This window comes from Haliotis rubra, unplaced genomic scaffold, assembly GCF_003918875.1.
Source record: "Haliotis rubra isolate DU_JTF1 unplaced genomic scaffold, ASM391887v1 Scf355, whole genome shotgun sequence".
In the NCBI taxonomy this organism is placed as follows: Eukaryota; Metazoa; Mollusca; class Gastropoda; order Lepetellida; family Haliotidae; genus Haliotis; species Haliotis rubra.
In genome coordinates this window covers 810066-832449 of record NW_025767030.1, presented here as the reverse complement: position 1 = coordinate 832449, position 22384 = coordinate 810066, and the positions used below count along the sequence as shown (strand labels likewise).

The following is a 22384-nucleotide window of genomic DNA, read 5'->3' as shown; positions in this document are numbered from 1 at the left end:
CTTCATGCCATGTAGCAGGTTACAGAATACGTCCTGCAGCACATTACTTCATGTCATGCAGCACATTACAGCATGTCATGCAACAGGTTACAGCACGTCATGCAGCAGGTTCAAATAAGTCATGCAGCACCTACCTACCTACCTACCTACCATAAACATACGGTGATACCTGGTAGTCTGTGTTATCAGTGTTCCAGTGAAACAGCACATTACCCTGAATGTCGCAATCGATTGTCCCAGTTGATAATCCAGATAAGAGCAAGAGGACATATAAGAGAGTTCACGCAACATCTGGCCATACGTGTTGTTACTGCCGTCGCCGGGAACACGCCAGGTATGAATCATCACAATTTTCATATTATCCTAAAATCACGAATGAAGTTGGAGGAAGCATAAAACATTACCGTTGAGAACACCATGTACATCAATCAGATTGTTATCTTTTATATTTAAGAGTTTATAATTACATATTTTCAGCATTAACTTGGTCGATTTGTATATTCTAGACAAACCGATTTGTTTTAAACGTTTTTTGCAAACGTTTAAACGACTATGCTATCCCATCGCAAGTTTTCTTTTAAAACTATCCAACTATTAAATAAAACAATCCAGCTGTTAAGTAAAACTATCCAACTAGTAAGTAAAACAATCCAGCTGTGAAGTAAAACTATCCAACTATTACGTAAAACAATCCCGCTGTGAAGTAAAACTATCCAACTATTAAGTAAAACAATCCCGCTGTAAAGTAAAACTATCCAACTATTAAGTAAAAAAATCCAGCTGTTAAGTAAAACTATCCAACTATTAAGTAAAACAATCCAGCTGTTAAGTAAAACTATCCAACTATTACGCTAAAAACAATCCCAGCTGTTAAGTAAAACTATCCAACTATTAAGTAAAACAATCCAGCTGTGAAGTAAAACTATCCAACTATTAAGTAAAACAATCCAGCTGTTAAGTAAAACTATCCAACTATTAAGTAAAACAATCCAGCTGTTAAGTAAAACTATCCAACTATTAAGTAAAACAATCCGTAAAACAATCCAGCTGTTAAGTAAAACTATCCAACTATTAAGTAAAAAAGTCCCAACTATTAAGTAAAACAATCCTGCTGTTAAGTAAAACTATCCAACTATTAAGTAAAAAAATCCAGCTGTTAAGTAAAACTATCCAACTATTAAGTAAAACAATCCAGCTGTTAAGTAAAACTATCCAACTATTAAGTAAAACAATCCAGCTGTTAAGTAAAACTATCCAACTATTAAGTAAAACAATCCAGCTGTTAAGTAAAACTATCCAACTATTAAGTAAAACAATCCAGATGTTAAGTAAAACTATCCAACTATTAAGTAAAACTAGCCAACTATTAAGTAAACAATCCAGCTGTTAAGTAAAACTATCCAACTATTAAGTAAAACTAGCCAACTATTAAGTAAACAATCCAGCTGTTAAGTAAAACTATCCAACTATTAAGTAAAACAATCCAGCTGTTAAGTAAAACTATATTAAGTAAAACTATCCAACTATTAAGTAAAACAATCTATTATCCAACTGTTAAGTAAAACAATCCAGCTGTATCCAAGTAAAACAATCCAGCTATTAAGTAAAACTATCCAACTATTAAGTAAAACAATCCAGCTGTTAAGTAAAACTATCCAACTATTAAGTAAAACAATCCAGCTGTTAAGTAAAACTATCCAACTATTAAGTAAAACAATCCAGCTGTAAAGTAAAACTATCCAACTATTAAGTAAAACTAACCATCCAACTATTAGTAAAACTATCCAACTATTAAGTAAAACAATCCGTGCTGTTAAGTAAAACTATCCAACTATTAAGTAAAAACAATCCAGCTGTTAAGTAAAACTATCCAACTATTAAGTAAAAAATCCAAGCAAAACTTAACTATTAAAACAATCCAGCTGTTAAGTAAAGACTATCCAACTATTAAGTAAAACAATCCAGCTGTTAAGTAAAACTATCCAACTATTAAGTAAAACAATCCAGCTGTTAAGTAAAACTATCCAACTATTAAGTAAAACTATCCAACTATTAAGTAAAACAATCCAGCTGTTAAGTAAAACTATCCAGCTGTTAAGTAAAAACTATCCAACTATTAAGCAGTAAAAAACTATCCAACTATTAAGTAAAACTAGCCAACTATTAAGTCGTGTTAAGTAAAACTATCCAACTATTAAGTAAAACTACCCAACTATTAAGTAAAACTATATCCAACTATTACGTCGTAAAACAATCCAGCTGTTAAGTAAACTATTAAGGAAACATCCAGCTGTTAAGCAAAACTATCAAACTATTAAGTAAAACAATCCAGCTGTTAAGTAAAACTATCAAACTATTAAGTAAAACAATCCAGCTGTTAAGTAAAACTACCCAGCTATTAAGTAAAACTAGCCAACTATTAAGTAAACAATCCAGCTGTTAAGTAAAACTATCCAACTATTAAGTAAAACAATCCAGCTGTTAAGTAAAACTATCAAACTATTAAGTAAAACTAGCCAACTATTAAGTAAACAATCCAGCTGTTAAGTAAAACTATCCAACTATTAAGTAAAACTAGCCAACTATTAAGTAAACAATCCAGCTGTTAAGTAAAACTATCCAACTATTACGTCGTAAAACAATCCAGCTGTTAAGTAAAACTACCCAGCTATTAAGTAAAACTATCCAACTATTAAGTGAAACAGTCCAGCTGTTAAGTAAAACTATCAAACTATTAAGTAAAACAATCCAGCTGTTAAGTAAAACTATCAAACTATTAAGTAAAACAATCCAGCTGTTAAGTAAAACTACCCAGCTATTACGTAAAACTATCCAACTATTAAATAAAACAATCCAGCTGTTAAGTAAAACTACCCAGCTATTAAGTAAAACTATCCAGCTATTAAGTAAAAGATCCTAAACTATATCAATGGCGTTTATCAAGCTTTACCTAATTAAGCCAACAAAACACATATTTCACCTTACATATTGTCAATACTTCACTGGTTAATGTACGTGAATACAGACTGCTGTTCTATATTGTGCTTGCTATTCTCATCCGCGAATCTAGACACGACTCTGTTTTCCTTTAACATGCATGTTGTATACATGGCCATTCATTCGCTTATCATGAAACAGATGACTTAATTACACAGCATATCTGCCCAGTGTATTCTCGTGAATTCAGGACAAGTATTGCGCTGTGAGGCGTTAGGCAGGCACCAACCACTTACTTTTGTACGAAAATTGTACAGTTTTCGCCAAATACCCAGTGTCACTGATTTCCAGCGAACCATTAATATGTTTCGCCGCTAATGTATGACATAGTAAATTAAAGGAGTATGCATGATACCGTAATTCAGCTATCGACCCAACCCGTCAGCCAGAGGTAGGGTGAGTAGGCTTGTAACTATCGTCTCTGTTGAGTGAGTGAGTGAGCTAGTTTTGCCATATAAATTAACTCTGGTAAGCTATTCATTAAACACAATAAAACTATACGATGTACGGATTCGATGTGTAAAATCAAGGCGAAATCAATGTTATTCCTTGTTTGAACTGCTGTATAGAGCATGCTATTGGTTCAGTTCAACTGGTCCCCAGACAGAACATGGCAAGTGAAAGAGTGCATGAAGCGTTAGTTCCTCAACTTGGAGTCATTTGATTGTTTCGATGATGTCGCCAGTTATGCGGCAGCGGGCTACCAGTCACGCCCCCACGAACTGACCAGACTGGACGAGGTCTTGACGCAATCTCAATGTACCTGGAACTATACGGACGTGTGGGGAACCTTGGATCACTTAACAGGTGCGGGAAGATCCATACAGAACGGCAAACAATCGCCACTACATCGAGTGTGTCAGGCGGTAGCATCGGGGAATCTTCACACGCCGACTTTGCATCTGAAGTACAAGTCTCGGAAGTCTATGCCTGCACAAGTATCGCAACACCCACATTTTTATAGTATCAGTATGGTATTGTTAGTTAAAGCAAGGAACGTAACGTATCCAAACATACGCGTTTTTAGCAGTTCATTTCGATATTTGTTTTAGAGCAGTCGTCATTCAGACAATTCCTATGTTTGAATCTCGTTAATCATGTCGAGGTTTTTGTGTATTGCCCGCAAACGTATCCCAAAATGTGTTTTAAACGTTTGTCATAAAACATGAAAACGATAGATGAAGTGTGCATTCAGAAAAAGGTTGTGCAATGTGTCGTAAATATGAGTAGAGACATTGGCTATAAAAGACTAAACCAAATTCATAATTTAATTACAAAATTTACGACGTAAACGAAGATAATAAAAATGCCAAGATTAAATGCTTCCGACCGAAATATCGCCATTAGACGATTGGAAGCAGGGGAGTCCCAGTCTATCCTTGCAAGACACTTCAACGTCCACCACAGCACCATATCTCGATATACCCGCTTCAATTCGACTCAAGATCGTCCCAGAAGTGAAAGGCCAAGAGTGACCACTCTTGTTCAAGACCGATTCATCCGGGTGTTTCACCTACGTCATCGATTTGCTACAGCAACGGACACTGCAGGGCATGTGCCCGGTCTTTGAACAACTCCGACCAAACCTTCAGAAATTGTCCTAGAGAAGTGGAAATTCGAGCACATCGACCAAAAGTTGGACCTGTTCTGACAATGCATATGATCATCTCTGTGTCGAATTTCTTTCAACTATGTTCAAGCTTAATCGACCTATGTATACATTGTACTTAAATACGTTTAATACATTTCTTATTTTTGGCTTATGCGTTTCTTTTTTTTTGTTCTTTTTTGTTGAAGATTGCAATTGAAAACGAACTCTAGTCGTATGACATTAACAAGTGTGGGTACTACGGTCATACTATCCTCAAGAAATCACATAACTGTCAATAACCGAGCAAAAATGGCAATATCTGGTTTGACCTCCGCGACATTTTTAAGAGCGAACTCAAAACCTATTTCTTTAGGACCTTCTACAACTTGGGAGCACCCATGAAAAAACCCGCCTATGACATTTTACAGTGACTTCATTTTTGTAGCCCCATTAGCAAGCACATATTATTATTTATCTATAGACAAAAACTAGCAGGACATTTAGCAAATCCCTCATATGTGTTCACACCAGCTCCGTTCCTGTGCAGTCATGAATTTATTAAATCTGTCTCATGAGTAAACATTCCAGTTAAGTCTTCTTTAAGGTATGAAGCCTTGGGCTACAATCTTATCACAGATAGAAGTCAGCACGTTCAAGCACGCCGGGAAGTCCTCGTCGAGAACCTCCAGGGTCGAGTACCTCCAGGGTCGAGTACCTCCAGGGCAGCTGTATAGCAGGTTATTGTTACGTCTTCAGACCTGCAGATTCAGTTGAACAGATCAATATTGTAGTATGAAAACCTGAACCTCATTACTGACCCTTTCCACTGTAGACTGTTGTATTAAAGATGCTGCTTCCCGAATCTACCCATTCTGTCTGTACATAGTGTCATTGTGACATTGGGTCTATAACTCACCCTGACACGTAGTAAACCACATGTTATAATAAACAGGAGGCGTATAAAGACTGACGTAATGCAGGGGTCAGAGGTGTAGCGCTATGGTGAAACCACGAGCACGGGTTCTGGAACATTGGAACCTAATCAGAGCCAAGAGATTTGAACCAAAGATGATAGGTTTCTGTAACGTCGAAGGGATGCAATTATGTACAGCTAGAGGCTCAGGAGCTGAATGTTAGACACAGGCACCCCAACTCATTGGTATTTTGATAAACAATTAAATTCTATTGTGTGACCACCATAAACGTGCGGTTGTTGGATGAAAAGAATTCTCATGGCGCGACTGATAGTCCGGTATATGTGGACAGACAAGAGTTTTAGAACGGAATGAATTAACGTTCCAGCCATTCTGCTAAATGCGGACAAATCGGGAGAATAATCATAAAATGATAATAATCATATTTTTAACACAACTTACAGCCCTGTAAATGGGTGGCGCTAGATCTTCGGGCCTGTACCCCGAGGCAAATGAACATTCTGATAATAACGACGGCATATAAGATAAAAAAAAATCTTCAAGAGATTAATGGTAAAATTAGGCAATACGATATTTCGTTTTAGTTTCTGCTTATTCTTGTTCTTTCATTCCGTTGAACCGGAAGCTGGCAGTGCTTTGGAGGCGAAGACCGATTTGATATGCCACGATTATGGCTTAAGATGTTGAATGAAATATATTTTACATGACTATTTATTAAATATGAGGTGGGCAATCTGAGAGCACAAACCTGAGGAAATGGGTGTCTACCTTACATGGTGGCGATACTTTATGTTGACACTAAAAATATTTGGGAGTTGTCATACCAATTACTGGATAATGCTTTACTGCTGCTGAGAGATCCTAAAAGATAGGGACTTTTCTAACATTTGGCCTAGGACTGTATACATGGCTTACTTCTAACATGTTAAGATTAGGAACGCCTTATGGTACCATTTTGGTAGCATTGGTATCCAATAGCAACGCGGGTATTCAGACCTCCCTGGGATTTGAAAACACTTATCACATATCCTCTGCCGTTTCAACTGCTCTGCACCTGCACCACCTTGATAGCAGCAACACCGGGTATGACTGTGTTGTTTATGTAGGTCACGCTGCCAGAGTCTAACAGGAATGTAAAGATTACCAACGATACCACGCGCACTGAGACAGATACCATGCAGATCACCTCCACGTGTTACCTGTCTCGATTTTCCTCAGTGTATCTGTTTAGAGATATTACTTTCTCTAAAGCCCTACAATACACCTTCCCAGGATAGGGTCAGTAGATGCTTTAACTGTAGTAATGTGTACGAGCTATCGGGCGACATGGGTCAGAACACCAGTGGTGGATGGTATGAGCACCCAGTCGTTGGGTTACGATAACCCACATTCGGTCTCTACAAGGCGGTCAGATTGAACATCAGGTATGAAACACATGGACATATGTTGGATGCAAATATGTGACGTCGCAACGCTTTTGTTTTGGCAGATGTTCACGACAGCCGACAGACTCAGGGCCAACAGACGGCCTGGACATAATGTCATGGCTTTCACTTGATTAAACATTTCTTTCTCCAAATTTTGGAAAAGGTGGAAATCTGAAACTGTTAAATTGATGAATATTGTGGATGTTCAAAGGCACAACCGTGCATGGAGATTGTCCTGATTGAACAACACACATTTAGTTTTCCGCATTCAGGCTTGATATTCTCATGCAGCTGACAAAGCAGATTCACATATCTAACATGGCTGTTGATGAGCTGACCCTTCTTGAGTCCTTGCAAGTTCGGTTCTTTTTCTAATATCTGAAAACTGAAGCAATCTCCTAGCCATCCTTCGTCAGAGGAAGAGGCATTAGATGTTTCCACAGTTTTGACTGTTGGCAGCCTTGGTTACAACACTAACTGAGTCTTCTTCGTGACATGATGAACATGAAGTATTTCTGATCGGAAGTTTGGGGCCCAGTGAGTGGAAAGCTTTGTCGTGCTAATTTCTTTGAACCTTTCTGTACTGGTCATGTGACCTGAGTGAAGTAGTGAAGGAGCGGCAAATGGAGGCATCCTCGTTAACTGTCCGGTGGCGTTGTCGTGGGATTGTAACAAAAAGTGGGATTGTTTGTTGGCATGCATGACTGTTTGTTTTGCTGAAGTATTTTCAAAGTGAGTAAATATGAGGCTTGCTTCCCCAGTTGCACCAGGCCACACGTTTGGTTACTAATGAGCGTTATTACATATCTGGTCGGTCGGGTGGACGGATAAGGACAGGTCCCTATTAAAACAGATGAAGGTTTGTAATCAGTCGATTGGAAACACTGATTTCTTGTTCTGCAAGAACGGAGCACATTTGATTGTGAAACATTGTTCGTTTGGTGATCGTACATTAATCTTGATTGGTCAAGTACTGATGTCATAAATTACTTCTGTACGGACTGATTCCTGGATTATCCTACACATTTCAACTTGGAAAAGAACGGTAAAATTCTCTGTAGTCATAAGAAATATCTAGTGTATGATTCAAACTATATCATTAAGCGTATGTCAATATACCAGTATACAAGGAGGTGAAACCGGGTGTTTCGATAAGGTGAGCCTGCCCTGCCAGCGATACTCACCACAAACATGCAGCTGGTATGTTAACTGTTTACCCTAACAGGATGCTTGTACCTCAATAGTTGTAAACTGTATACATGTATATAATGCTAGGGTTACACTATTTTTCCCGGCGTCCACGGCAGCACCGTTTGCCCGAAACGTAGTGCGCCGTAGGATTTTGGTATTTCTCTTCCTCCAACGTGATGGGCCGTTTGGGAAAAACGCGCTGCTGAGTCCCGGAAGCAGAAAGGTCCCGGAAGCACTACGGTTCGGCCCAAAGTCCACTCCGGATGATTACGTTTTCTCTCGGCCTGTCCCGTTCTGATGGGTTCCCTCACGTTTCTCACGTTTTGGTCCAGCTTTTAACACGGTTAAGGTTTTGCGCGTTCTGTCAAGACTTTCTACAGATGAAACGTGGACGCCGGACAGTTTTGGACCACGTTTGTGCCCATGGTATAAAAAAAGCCTCCCAAGTAATAGCAGCCACTGTATCCTGAGACACAAGAGCAGCTTGAACCCCCAAGATGAAGAAGATTTTGTGTTTGTATGTTTGCTGGGGCATACATCGAGTTCTTGTGTCAGCAAGAAGGCCACTATCAGCTGCAGAGAGTGAATGCCAGAGAACACAACGTGCCGTATCTCGCCTGCCCTTTTACCCGTCACACGCCTGGATGCGCCGTGATAGAACGGACGAATCGGCTACCATACAACCTAGCTTGTCGTGAGAACCGGGATAAAACGGCAGCAAGGATGAAACAACCGTGACAAAACGCAAAACAAACGTGGCCGAACGTGACAAAACTTGAAAGGCCGTGAGATGCCGGGGAATACACTTGTCTCCCGTCCCACTACGGACCGTTTACAAGTTCTGTTACGGCCTATTAGTGCTGTCACGTGTTGTTGGGTTCCCCCGTTTTACTACCACGGCCTACCCCGGCCTTTCTCATTACTACCGTGACTGCCGTGTCAAAGGCACGGACAGTTTAACAATCTGGTACGGCACCCACGGCAATCACGGACTGTCACGTTTGCTCATTTAGTCCCCCTACGTTGTCTCACGTCCATCCCGTTTTGTCCCCGTTTCGGCGCCGGGAACATAGCGTAACCCTAGCTTAAAGACTGGGGCTGGTTAATATATATTGTATCTTGTTGGAAAACACATCGCCATAGAATTTGGTTCATATTGTTTATTGTGTGGGTTAGAATTAAGGCACCTCCTTCCCCCGCTGGGCCTTCTGCCTGTGCGGGTCTAGGTCCAGGTTGTACAGATCCACCGTGGTGATGAACCGTGGGAACCCTTCAGTGTGCTCCTTTTTACATTACAGCAGTATGGCGCCTTCAAGACTTTTAGTTTGACCTCCGGAACTGTTTCAGTATATTGGAGTAAGTGGATATTACTTGCCTGATCTGGCGGCCATGTACATATGAAATGTATAATAACATATAGCATTTTTTGTACGGGACTTTAGTTTATTTATAACAATTTATTTATTTAGATAACGGGAGTGTCACGTGACGAGTAATCTCTTGCACGTCTCCCCGGTGTGTCTATGTGGCGGTATTACAAGGAAGTTGTACTTGATCCAGTCTTCGTAGCGTGAATGTCTGTCAGGTAGCAAGTTGTGTCCCCGTAAAATATCAAATATGATGTACGTATCAATATTTTATACCTTTTAATGTATAAGGCATTTAAAAACAATTCTTTACAAATACATGGACCATATATAAATTGTCACCAGAGCAGGGTGGATGTATGTGATCGGTGGCGCGGGAGATGATGAGATAATAATGTGTAACCTATTCCTTGTGTATACAACCAGAGATATGTTTTGTGACTTGTTCAATGTCCATGGCGTTTCTCTGAAAGCTATTTACCACTTCCTTCTGCTGTACTATCAAGGTATTGCAACAATATGTTGGGCAGAGAACTCTTTCAAATATTCATATAAACCTTGCAGCAAAGGCAGTCAGGTATATTTTGAGTTCAAGCTTTAATGTTCCTATTTTGATATACCTACATGATCAATCAATTAGTCTCTATGATAGATAGAGCCACAGGTCTATAGTATTTGAAACAGTGAATGTTTTCAGTGTAAAAAGTCACAAGAAAATGCACAATTGTTCTAAGTTCGACTGGCTTTGACAATGGTAGAAACATATAGATGTTATGATGATACAAAGAAATGGCTTTTTAAATACTTGGTTCTCATGGACTGGAAGCTGGACAGACACAATGAAAATATTATTCGTCTTCGGTTAGGTTTTAAATTACAAAGTTTACAAATTCTCTTTTCCCTTTTGCCATCGTTATCATCAAGCATCATCCTATTTTGGCAACATGTTGGGGTTATCTGTAGGATGGTGTATTCAGTATTCTTAACCAATTTTTTTATGAGTTACAGTTGCGATTCTCGAAACAAAGGAAACCTACAACATTCACCATAAACCATCACATTTGATGTTCCAATCTTTACAACTAGATATAGAAAAGTTTGGGTTTTGGAAAAAAAAACAGTCGTGAGACACCATGACATAATTACATTTTATCTTCATGTCTGGTAAAATCTTTTATAGTCTGCAAGTACATCTCTTTAGTCAATATCGTGTGCCTGCCCATGTGTCTGAAACCAATATGTCAAAAGTTCGGACAAAATGATTGTCATTTAGTTTTGAAAAAGTACCTGCAATATTCCACATTTTATAGTTAACAAAGTCACGTGTGTTACCCTGAGTGTCCTTCTCTCCGTGATAAAGCCTATCTACAGCCCCGTATCTCGACCGAAGCCGTCCCGATATCTCGTCTGTCCTGCATTGGGAGGGTGAGAACAAGATCTGAGTACACGCTGTCTCTGATGCCCGGATGCAGATCTTGTAGTCTCTGTGTTTCTGGTTCGACGATCTTGGTTCGAATCATCATTCAGTTCCTCAATACGTGTGTTACCCTCACACTTGTATCTCGGGTCCAGGTTTCCCCTTCAGTGTTGGTAATGTTCTTTGTCCAGGTTGCTGTGTCAAGCATTCGCCACGCCGATTCCTTTTTTCCATAGCGCGACCTATCCACCAAGTGGCTCATCCCTGCAATGCTAGGTCTGGTACCCAAGTTCAGTGCGGGTAGCCTGTGTAACTCCCTCTATACCTCTTACTGTTAAGGCGGTAGGTTCTTTACTTTCATAGCTCAGTCTAATATCTCCAGGACCTTGGTTTTACTTCCGGTATAGGTTATTTTTTGGTGTTTCCATGGGCCCATGATGTTTTCTTTGTTCTTCTTTCTGTATTCGGGATTGCAGATCAATGACATAACTGTCAACTCTCAACTTCATCAGTTCTCTGGTAAAGTGCATCATTCAAATCTAACCTTATGACCTCTTGTTCTTCTATATACATATGATAACATCCGTTTCCTCACACCTTCACAAATCGTTCAGTTCTTGCCTCCAAACTACCAGTGGAACCCCCATTACAATGATTTCACAATTAACGGCGTCTTATCTGCCGAGGGAGAACAGGTCAGAAGGTATTGTCACTATTGGTCAGAGCCAGGTGAGGCTGTGTCCCTTGTCGAGGGAGATATTTCACTATTGGTCAGAGCCAGGTGAGGCTGTGTCCCTTGTCAAGGGAGATATTTCACTATTGGTCAGAGCCAGGTGAGGCTGTGTCCCTTGTCGAGGGAGATATTTCACTATTGGTCAGAGCCAGGTGAGGCTGTGTCCCTTGTCAAGGGAGATATGAACAATTAAAAAAGACCTTACATAGCTGACAAGTGCAGTTGTGTCACCGAAGATCATAAGAGTGAATTTGCAGTGATTTGAAGATATTTCACTATTGAGAAATGCCAGGAGATTTTCTTTCATTGAAAAACAACCTTTTCCTATTAAAACGACCTTACACAGCTGACAACAGTAAATGTAATATGTTATAATATCTCCAACTTTGAAATCAGTCATAATATCTCCAACTTTGAAATCAAGCAAAGCTGATCAGTGACAGATTATTTCACCCAGGAAGTATTGTCTGTATAAGAAGAGTTTGCAACAAGTTGTGTTGGCAGTCTGGGACATGACACTATCAGGACAAGGACATAGTTTTAACTGTATCCTCACAAATACCAACATCATAATATGAGGGTGACTAGTTAATCCCATTTATACCGTACAATACTCAGTAATATGTGTTATCAGTCGGTGGAGGCGGCTTAGTAAAGTCACACTATGTTAATGTTCAAATGCGGAGTTTTGTTATATAGGTGATTGAAGAGGCACTGAAGCAATTGTCTAGTATTTATGTATATGTACAAAACAAAATATGTGTGATAGATAGCGTGTTATTATATCTGTGTGTAATATCAGATAATGTTGACACATCTATCTACCAAACATATTCCACAGGGTATTAAGGTGGTCATCGGAATATCAGATAATGTTAACACCAGGGAACTGTCTATCTACCAATCATTTCCACATGGCTTTAAGGTGGTCATCGGAATATCAGATAATGTTAACACCGGGGAGCTGTCTATCTACCAAACATATTCCACAGGGTATTAAGGAGGTCATCGGAATATCAGATAATGTTAACACCGGGGAGCTGTCTATCTACCAAACATATTCCACAGGGTATTAAAGGTGGTCATCGGATATCAGATAATGTTAGCCCGGGGGCTGTCTATCTACCAATCAGATTCCTATGTCTGCTGGGAAGGTCACACCATGGTATAACATCATCTCAACACCTATCAGGTCATAGATAGCACGTTCCTCTATGTCTGCTGGGAAGGTCACATCATGGTATAACATCATCTCAACATCTATGACGTCATAGATAGCATGTTCCTCCATGTCTGCTGGGAAGGTCACATCATTGTATAACATCATCTCAACATCTATCACGTCATAGATAGCATGTTCCTCTATGTCTGCTGGGAAGGTCACATCATGGTATAACATCATCTCAACATGTATCACGTCACGTAGCACGTTCCTCTGTGGCTGCTGTACATGTTCTGCCTTATCATGATTTAGTGGTGAAACCTTCATCAAAAGAAAGGTCAGAGAGGTTGCACAGACTAATGTGTTGCTGTATGATGAAACAGTTCAGTGTACAGCTGTGGCTGAGTGTTCGCCCGTAGATACATATAGCATTCCCAGAAATTATTAGAAATTTGTTCGGCAAATGTCTCTATTACATCTATATAAACTATAAGTTTTACTTACATGAATATGTTGAGATATGATTCTCTTACAGTCTTTTTCAATTACTTTGTGAGACCTCCTTGCCCTGCAATACACGAATGCGCCTTGGTACCCTACCGATCAAAGTTTGTAGGAAATCGTGTGACAGCGTATCCCAATATTCGACCACTTCTTTCTTCATATCCTCAATATTTCTAAGTTCATTTTGGTTTATTCTGTCATTAATTAGTCCACACACATTCTCAATAGGGTTTAGGATCTGGGCTGTAGCTGGGTCAGTCTAAAACTTGAACATTTCCGTCCCACAACCACTGTTTTAGCGTAGCCCGTAGTGACAAAATCCGATTATCTTCATACAGTGTTCCGGGCCGTTAGTCCTAAGCAGGTGACCATTTAAGATGTCAACATGTCGTTTCTTCGTCAAATATCCAGTGAAAATACGCATCAGCGTCACTCCAAGTGATGGTTTCCCTGCGTTGGTAGATAGGCTCCACGGTATCTTTTGTCCAAATTTTCACACAGTTCGGAAAAAGCCAGACAGAACATTAATCAGAAAATAATACATTATATCAATCTTGATTTCGTAGGCCCTACACAGTTTAAACGTCTTTCTTTTTGTGCATCTTTCATCAATGGTGAGGGAATTCCGCGCTTTTCACCAGTTAAGTCTTTATAATTCTTGTCTAATGGTTTCATTACATACCTGAGGATTTCCTCTGTCAATTATGTCATTCCTTCCCTTCCCACAATCTGGCTTAGTCGCCGGCGATCCTTAGTACTGAACTTCCGTGGCCTCCCTCTTGTTCTCAATCCCAAATCCTGAATGAATATTCTTCAAAGTTCTGCATACTGTAGACAGAGGTGTCATGTCTACCATGTCTATTCACATCTTTTCAAAATCATCTAGAACCAGCTTTTCTTTTTCTTCTGCTGTCAAATCTGTCATGTCAACAAAGGAAGCCGTCTGTTACAAGGAGATAACGCGATGAACCCCTGACCACCCACACCCACACACCCCTCTGGATCCGCCAATGGTCTTGGTATTAGGAAACAAAGATTTTCTCAATAATTTCTTGTAAAACTGTATGTGTGTTTTATGGTGAACATTTAAGAGCACCTGAGAATTATGGGAGTAAAACCTGTGTACATGTATCTGATATTTGTACATTTATTACAAATCCCTATTATTCTCATATCTTTTCTGGACTAGTGAGCATTTGTTATGCACGCCTAAATCAGCAAGATGACAGACACTCATATTCTTTTTGGTAATGCAAATGGTTGCAGTCCACCAACATGACACACAATGGCTAACGGGCAACACAAGACTGACTAACATTTGTTAATGCTTAGACAATGTCTATACGGACAATAATCACAAAATACGACATGTGTTTCAGTTTTATCTTCACCCTGAAACTTGTTCTATCTCTTGCAGAATGAAGCTGCTCCTATTTGTCTTGTTCGTTGCTGTGTGCCTGGAGAGTATACAGGCTGCTGCTGCTGTGAGTGTCGATTTGGTATTCAAATACAATCATGATCCATGTATTGAAACCATCGTTTACAGAGATGTAGATGGTGATAGCTGTAGCATAGATTTCTGTTGTACTTCATCTTCATTCCCTTAACTCTTTTTCAGTATTTAAATTATCACATCTACATACATTACTGTACATTTATGTTCCATGCCTTAATCAGATTTTAACACTGGATTTCTTAGTTTGAGGTTAATTGTGTACTAATGTGTCGGAAATTTTTGCTTTCAATATTTAATATCAGTGTTTCTTTTGTGTGCAGCGATCTGAATCCAAAGAGACAACATACAACAACAATATTTTAGTTTGTAACAACATACAGCTAAAAATAATCGTATGAATATCGTATTTTGAATATTAAGGTACAAGTGGTCGTTGCAATGTTAAATCAAACCTTGCTTTCAGTTTTAGAATTTCTTAACTGTTGTTTCAGTGAAGGATTTCTAATCACGTCAGTCATTGTATTGCTCATATAGATAACAGTTCTATGTGAGCTTACGGGAAGCTTGGCTTAAACAATTTTAGACAATTGAAATAAGGCCCTTGACCCACGATTTGATTTTGAACTGTTTAGGCAACGATTATGTCTTTAACCTTCTTAAGAAGCCGATCTGTTTTATGCATGACCAGCTGAGAACAGTAGGTGTATTAGTGCAACTATCATTGATTTCTTGTTAGACAGTAGGTGTATTAGTGCAACTATCATTGATTTCTTGTTAGACAGTAGGTGTATTAGTGCAACTATCATTGATTTCTTGTTAGACAGTAGGTGTATTAGTGCAACTATCATTGATTTCTTGTTAGACAGTAGGTGTATTAGTGCAACTATCATTGATTTCTTGTTAGACAGTAGGTGTATTAGTGCAACTATCATTTCACGCGCACGACTATATTGTTTAGGCCATCCAGGGGACATTGTTGACGTAAAGTTTTAAATAATAATGCCACTTTTGAAATACTGGGTACTAAAGATAATGTTACACTATCATTTGTGTCATACTGATTTTATGATTGTAGTAAGAAATTACGAATTACGCTTTCCTTCCTCGCGAAATGCAAGAATTCGGACACTCGTTTCGTATGATCTGTATGACACACGTGCTTGTGAAATAATCTCCATGTATCAGTGTATATTTGATATGAGAGTTGTATGCTTTAAGTGCTAAATCTCTGCTGTAAACACGTTTGAAGCTGCACAATTACGAGATCAGATATACTTTCAATGTTTCTTTGATGACATAGAATCATATAAACTAGATAATAGACGTTGCATCATTACTTTGCCATGTTTGTACATGTCAACCTACAGATGCAGATGTCAAGGGAACACTCAATACTTCAGAAGATCTCTATGGCCAACATGGCAATGTAGCCAACGCATCCGAGTTAGTTTCGTAAATCAATGCTACAATACGCATTGTACCCACAATGGGTAATCCAAAATAAACATACATTACAGTTATGAAAGATACTGTGAATTCATTGTGTTGCAATCACTCATAATCACTATAGAACATGCGGCTTCATCTAGCCCTGAAACAATATCACTCATAATGTTGAATTGCTCAAGTCTGTCAGCAGAATAAAAAAACACTGACAATGCAAACTTTTTTGTTTCAGACTCCTCCTATTCCAACTGTGAGCACCTTATATCATCATCTCAATCCCGATATGTATTTCCTTTACACCTTATAATATGGTATACGCTTTCGGTTGGGTGTATGACCTTCAGTTGGATTATTTTCTTAATTATTCAGTTATTGAGGCATTGAACGGGCTCTGCATAGAGCCGCTGTTGTAGATGTAACACTGATAACGTTCATGTCGTAGAGTAGATGTGGAAAATGTTTAGATTCCCTACTCATCTCACAGAATAATGTTACATTTTGTTATGTTTGACAGCATCTGCGAGCATCCAACATGCCTTCGGCTCACCCCTTCAAGATCAGTACGTATGTTTGTGTTTGTAAAATTCCAACCTCTAAATATCCAAAGAACTATGGATTTTGTAATAAATGGTTATATTATGAACGGGAGCTAATTCGAACACGTCATTATTTTCACTTTGTTTCTCGAAACTACTTAGAGAAATCTGTTTCAAGATATAGTCCCGTCAAGTTCATGGAAATGAAAACGTCAATGAAAATAATGTTGTTTTTTGTTCTAGTTTGTTACGGTAACAACTCAGTCAACATACATAACGACACTTCCTACAAATACGATCTATTTGTCGCTGGCAATGTGTCAGCATGTCCATATCATAATCATCACTTCGTGATTGACAACACGACTGTGACCCTCAACTCTTCATGTATGGTAAGTTACATTGTACTTTCGTCTTGTAGTATGTGTACACGTTTCAGCAAAGTCAGCAGATTCCAGTCACATGGGTTTCAGAAGTCTTAACAGATATGTGACAAACGTAATGTTGCTATTTCTAAATATTGTGCAGACTACGTAAACAAGTTATTATAATGGCACGGATCGGGAAATCGAAAAGTAATCTTATGCATGTTTTTTTTTCTCCATCTGAGTTTGAATTACCATCAAGTTAACAACATGAGGTCGATTACCTAGTCACAATATTACCTAGTCACCCATATTACCTAGTCACCCATATTACCTAGTCACAATATTACCTAGTCACCCATATTACCTAGTCACAATATTACCTAGTCACAATATCACCTAGTCACCCATATTACCTAGTCACAATATTACCTAGTCACAATATTACCTAGTCACCCATATTACCTAGTCACAATATCACCTAGTCACCCATATTACCTAGTCACAATATTACCTAGTCACCCATATTACCTAGTCACCCATATTACCAAGTCACAATATTACCTAGTCACCCATATTACCTAGTCACAATATTACCTAGTCACCCATATTACCTAGTCACCAATATTACCTAGTCACAATATCACCTAGTCACCCATATTACCTAGTCACCCATATTACCTAGTCACAATATTACCTAGTCACCCATATTACCTAGTCACCCATATTACCTAGTCACAATATTACCTAGTCACCCATATTACCTAGTCACAATATTATCTAGTCACAATATCACCTAGTCACCCATATTACCTAGTCACAATATTACCTAGTCACCCATATTACCTAGTCACCCATATTACCTAGTCACAATATTACCTAGTCACAATATTACCTAGTCACCCACATTACCTAGTCACAATATTACCTAGTCACCCATATTACCTAGTCACAATATTACCTAGTCACCCATATTACCTAGTCACAATATTACCTAGTCACCCATATTACCTAGTCACCCATATTACCTAGTCACAATATTACCTAGTCACCCATATTACCTAGTCACAATATTATCTAGTCACAATATCACCTAGTCACCCATATTACCTAGTCACAATATTACCTAGTCACCCATATTACCTAGTCACCCATATTACCTAGTCACAATATTACCTAGTCACAATATTACCTAGTCACCCACATTACCTAGTCACAATATTACCTAGTCACCCATATTACCTAGTCACAATATTACCTAGTCACCCATATTACCTAGTCACAATATTACCTAGTCACCCATATTACCTAGTCACCCATATTACCTAGTCACAATATTACCTAGTCACCCATATTACCTAGTCACAATATTACCTAGTCACTCATATTACCTAGTCACCCATATTACCTAGTCACCCATATTACCTAGTCACCCATATTTACAGGAGGAGGTACATCACTCATCTGTCAAAGAAAAACGATTGACTAATTTGCAGTTCTTTTACCAACTTTACCTCGACTTCACTTGATTCAAGACCTGTTTTCTGTACAAAGGCTTCAATTTGTAAGACTATTCACGTATTTAATGGTCGGCAGCAGTAACAAAAGCAGTACTTGTAATAACTATAGGGATGAAAATGATATGAATATGGAGCATGAAATATATCCTTATAGATAATGTTTTGAATGTTGAGGTGAAACGTTTTGTTTCTGCCGTTACTTCTTCTGTAATTAAGATTTCTATTCAGCTGTACCTTGTAAACAAATGGTGTAAAAGTACTTGACACAGTGACCCAATCTTAGGCGTATCTATTGTGCTTACACATAGATAACAAATGAAGTAAACATTTTTAGTTAATGCAGGGGAGCGTGAGTGATGACATATCTTTTCCATTTCTAAACATTGTGTTCAGTTCCAAAATGAATATGAAAGTAACGTCCTCAAGTGAAAACCTTACATTTATCGTAAATAACGACAGTTCAAGTATCTGTTGAAATAGCTGAAGCGACATTAACTCGTTACATTTCCTGTTGTGACATGATGCCAGTTGTCTTACCGAACACTGAGATGGTAACAGGGCGACCACGCTTCACTGTCGAGGACAGACACGTTACATTGCCTGCTGTGAGGTGGTTTGTGCTGGTTGTTTATGAGATGGCTGTGGTGCGTCTTTCGAACCCACACTGTCATGACGGTATACCTTTGGCCGAGTTACTTCTCTCTACTTGAATCACTACGATATACTGCAAGATTGATACCTTTGTCCAAGCGCGTATCGTTAAGTCTTGTTTTGACATGAATATAAAAATAGAAACAGTCAAAGATTGCCTTTTAATTCCCTTTGTTAGCAGAATTAAATTCAGAGATAATAGTTTTGATTTCACATTTGTCAAACTCCTGTGAAATGATCATCAGACTTTTTCTGACCAATACAACTGTGTTGATATAAAACGTCCATGCAAGGTTATCCACCGCTACAGAATATATTCTTACACAACTGTATTAAACTCCATCCGCTGAAATGGCGTCAAATGAATAAAAGTGTCAAATAATGATTCCTGTAAATCACAGACGGTGTGTGCTATTGCAGGACAAGAAGGAAGGTGCATTTCTCATTGAGGTACAAAACAGATCTTTGTCGACCATAGCAACAGGCAATAAACTTGTCATGGGAGGGAAGAATTCCGTTGTCTACAGAGTGACCTGCATTCCCAACACGGACGGAAATCCGGTCAATGTGTCAATAATGCCTCCAGTGAGGTGAGTTGGTGATATGGCGAGGGATACTGGTGGTACATTGGTGTGTTTCATACGCCTTGGTAAAGTGCCAACAACATTCCATGTAAACATTCCACGAAGCAACTTCAAATGAGTCCCGATCATGTAAAACGCCCATATCTGCACACTAAATTCTAAACTTTATAATATTTAGAAATAAATCACTCGCCAGGTGAGTTGAGTTGAGTTGAGTTGAGTTGAGATGACCTACTAGATTCAACTGATGTCAATGAAATTCTTAGCCATGACAATACAGGTACAAATATTAACATAACAATAGCAAAGTTCAAATGTCACTAAGTTCACGTTTGGTCTACACGTCTACAGAACAGCCTTACTGCATACGATTGCTACTCTAATCGTATTACAAAAATATGATGAATATATATTTAAGATCAACTTTATTTTCCATAAACAACACTGAATAAAAACACATTAATAAGATTTCCCCAGATGATATAATAAAAACGTCTCTACACTGGCAGTGCTAACACAACTGTTGCGGGTTGACAGCCACCCAACGTCCGAGGCCACGGGTGTCCAATCAGTACTATGTCGTAGGGGTGGATGTGGTTTGTTGTTTTCATTTAATGGTACAACAATGGTTTAGGTGTTGAAAACTAGGCAACTAAGACCATTTTTCTATTTATTAGAAACAGAAATAGTTGTTTTAGTAGCTGAGTTTATTTTATTGAAATATTGAAAACGTCTTGTTTTGTTCATTGCACAACCTGTTCTTATTTGGACAATTCGGCACTGGATTCCTGGAAAAACTGCCCCCATCAAGCATCTGTATTCTAGCATCTGTATTCTAGAAAATGTCCGTTTTCAAAAGCGTGTGAGTTCTAGTATAGAGATAAAGCAGTTTTGTTTTCATTTTGTGGTTCTGCAGCTTGTGATTGCATACCGGTAAATGTGCCATTTAAAGCCTCACGCTAACGCAAAAACCTGTCTGAAATCACATGCTAAAGGACCAAAGAAATAAAACCATAATATACTACCCATAAAAATAAGGGAACTAAGAATTTGAATGCAGCTATACTGTGGCGTTGCAGATGAACGCAACGTCGGATCACAGTGACATTCCACATGATGCATGAACAACACGTGATGCACGTGTACACAGAAGCTAAACTGTGTCCACCTATCACTAATGCAATTGAGGTGAACACACGCTGAAAAATGCCTCCGAGGCAGTATCTCAATGAACGAACAAAATGGAGGTGGTGGGTATGATGTAGAGGGTGGGACACCACTTTCCAGTACTTCAAAGTGAGACACGTACCGTCAAACGGATGGGGTTGCAATGAGACATGGGCGTGGTAGACCCATATCAACGACACCTAAGACAGGATCGTCCCATTACATTAATGGCTGCGCAATGGAGTTCAAATCAGCACCTGCTATCATCAATAGGGAATTCCGTACAATAACTGGACAGCCCCTCGACCGTTAAGAACCGACTTTATCAAGCCCGTCTGAAGCAAGGCGGCTCGTGAAGGTGTTACCCTCAGCTTACCATAGGCACTAAACATTGGTGGCGGGCTAGGAAGCATCAGGGAAGGGCTTTATCTCCATAGGCGTTGCACCATGTTCTCGTATGGAGTCAAGGTTTTGCCTCCGATTCACGGATGGCAGAAAAACGTTGTTGGCGCCGCAGCGGTGAGCGGTATACCAGAGCGGCATTGACCATGATCGGTATGTGGGCGGTAGTGTCATACTATTGGGCGGTATTACACATGACAGTCGATCGGATCTGGTCATCGTTGATGGACAATTGACTGGTCAGCGATATCTTGACGAAATTTTGCGACCTGTCGTGGCTCCACTGGCTAGAATTATCAGCAGAGATTTTGAATTCCAAGATGATAAATACCGAACCACATCGTGCTTAAGTCGTCACCGCTTATCTTCGACGAGACGGCATACAGACATACATAGGGGTAGCTCATCAGGCGGAATGGCGGGCAATACCACGGGCAACCATCCGGAGGTTAATCAATAGTATGCCATCAAGGTGTCACGAATGTGTCGCCCAACATGGTGGACACACCAGATATTGAATTTCACGCCCGAAATTGATTTTGTGGACATTTATAGCAATTACACATTCAGTGTCATTTCATCAGTTCCTTATTTTTGTCGGCGGTAGCTTCATCTTCAAAATGAGAGCAGGTGGAAGAATTTCAGCAATTCCGTTCTCGTGAACAAAGAATCTTGAATGAAATCACTGAGTACATGTCGAAGTGGTAGGTACCGTGTCATCCATCAGACTGAAATACTGGCGGGTTACACTTGATTTTCACTCAATCAGTATGAGTTGAAGAGATGTCAACATTTAACATTTTCTGTAAACAATACCGAGTAATATATAAAGTTCGCAATCATTGTTTGTTTTGTAAACGAGGAGAGTGGGCAGATTAGAACAGTTACAGTGTTCATGTAATATAACAGTACATTTAGCTCAATGTGCCGGGA

The 22384-nt window shown here is 39.1% G+C and overlaps 1 protein-coding gene across 5 annotated transcripts in view; it reads left to right on the top strand.

Annotated features, from left to right (window-relative positions):
* Positions 1-203: 203 nt before the first annotated feature.
* Positions 204-22384, top strand: part of LOC124285237 — a 72402-nt gene continuing 50221 nt past the window's right edge. For 2 of the 5 annotated variants that reach the window (XM_046721441.1, XM_046721437.1), the window contains exon 1: positions 204-334. In XM_046721441.1, the coding sequence (XP_046577397.1) occupies positions 219-334 (116 nt within the window). In that variant the 5' untranslated portion in view covers positions 204-218. Of the gene's footprint in view, positions 335-9702; positions 9764-14741; positions 14809-16458; positions 16477-16740; positions 16787-17005; positions 17155-19718; positions 19889-22384 lie in introns of those variants that run through there. The other 3 variants (XM_046721439.1, XM_046721438.1, XM_046721442.1) reach the window with 3 other exon arrangements.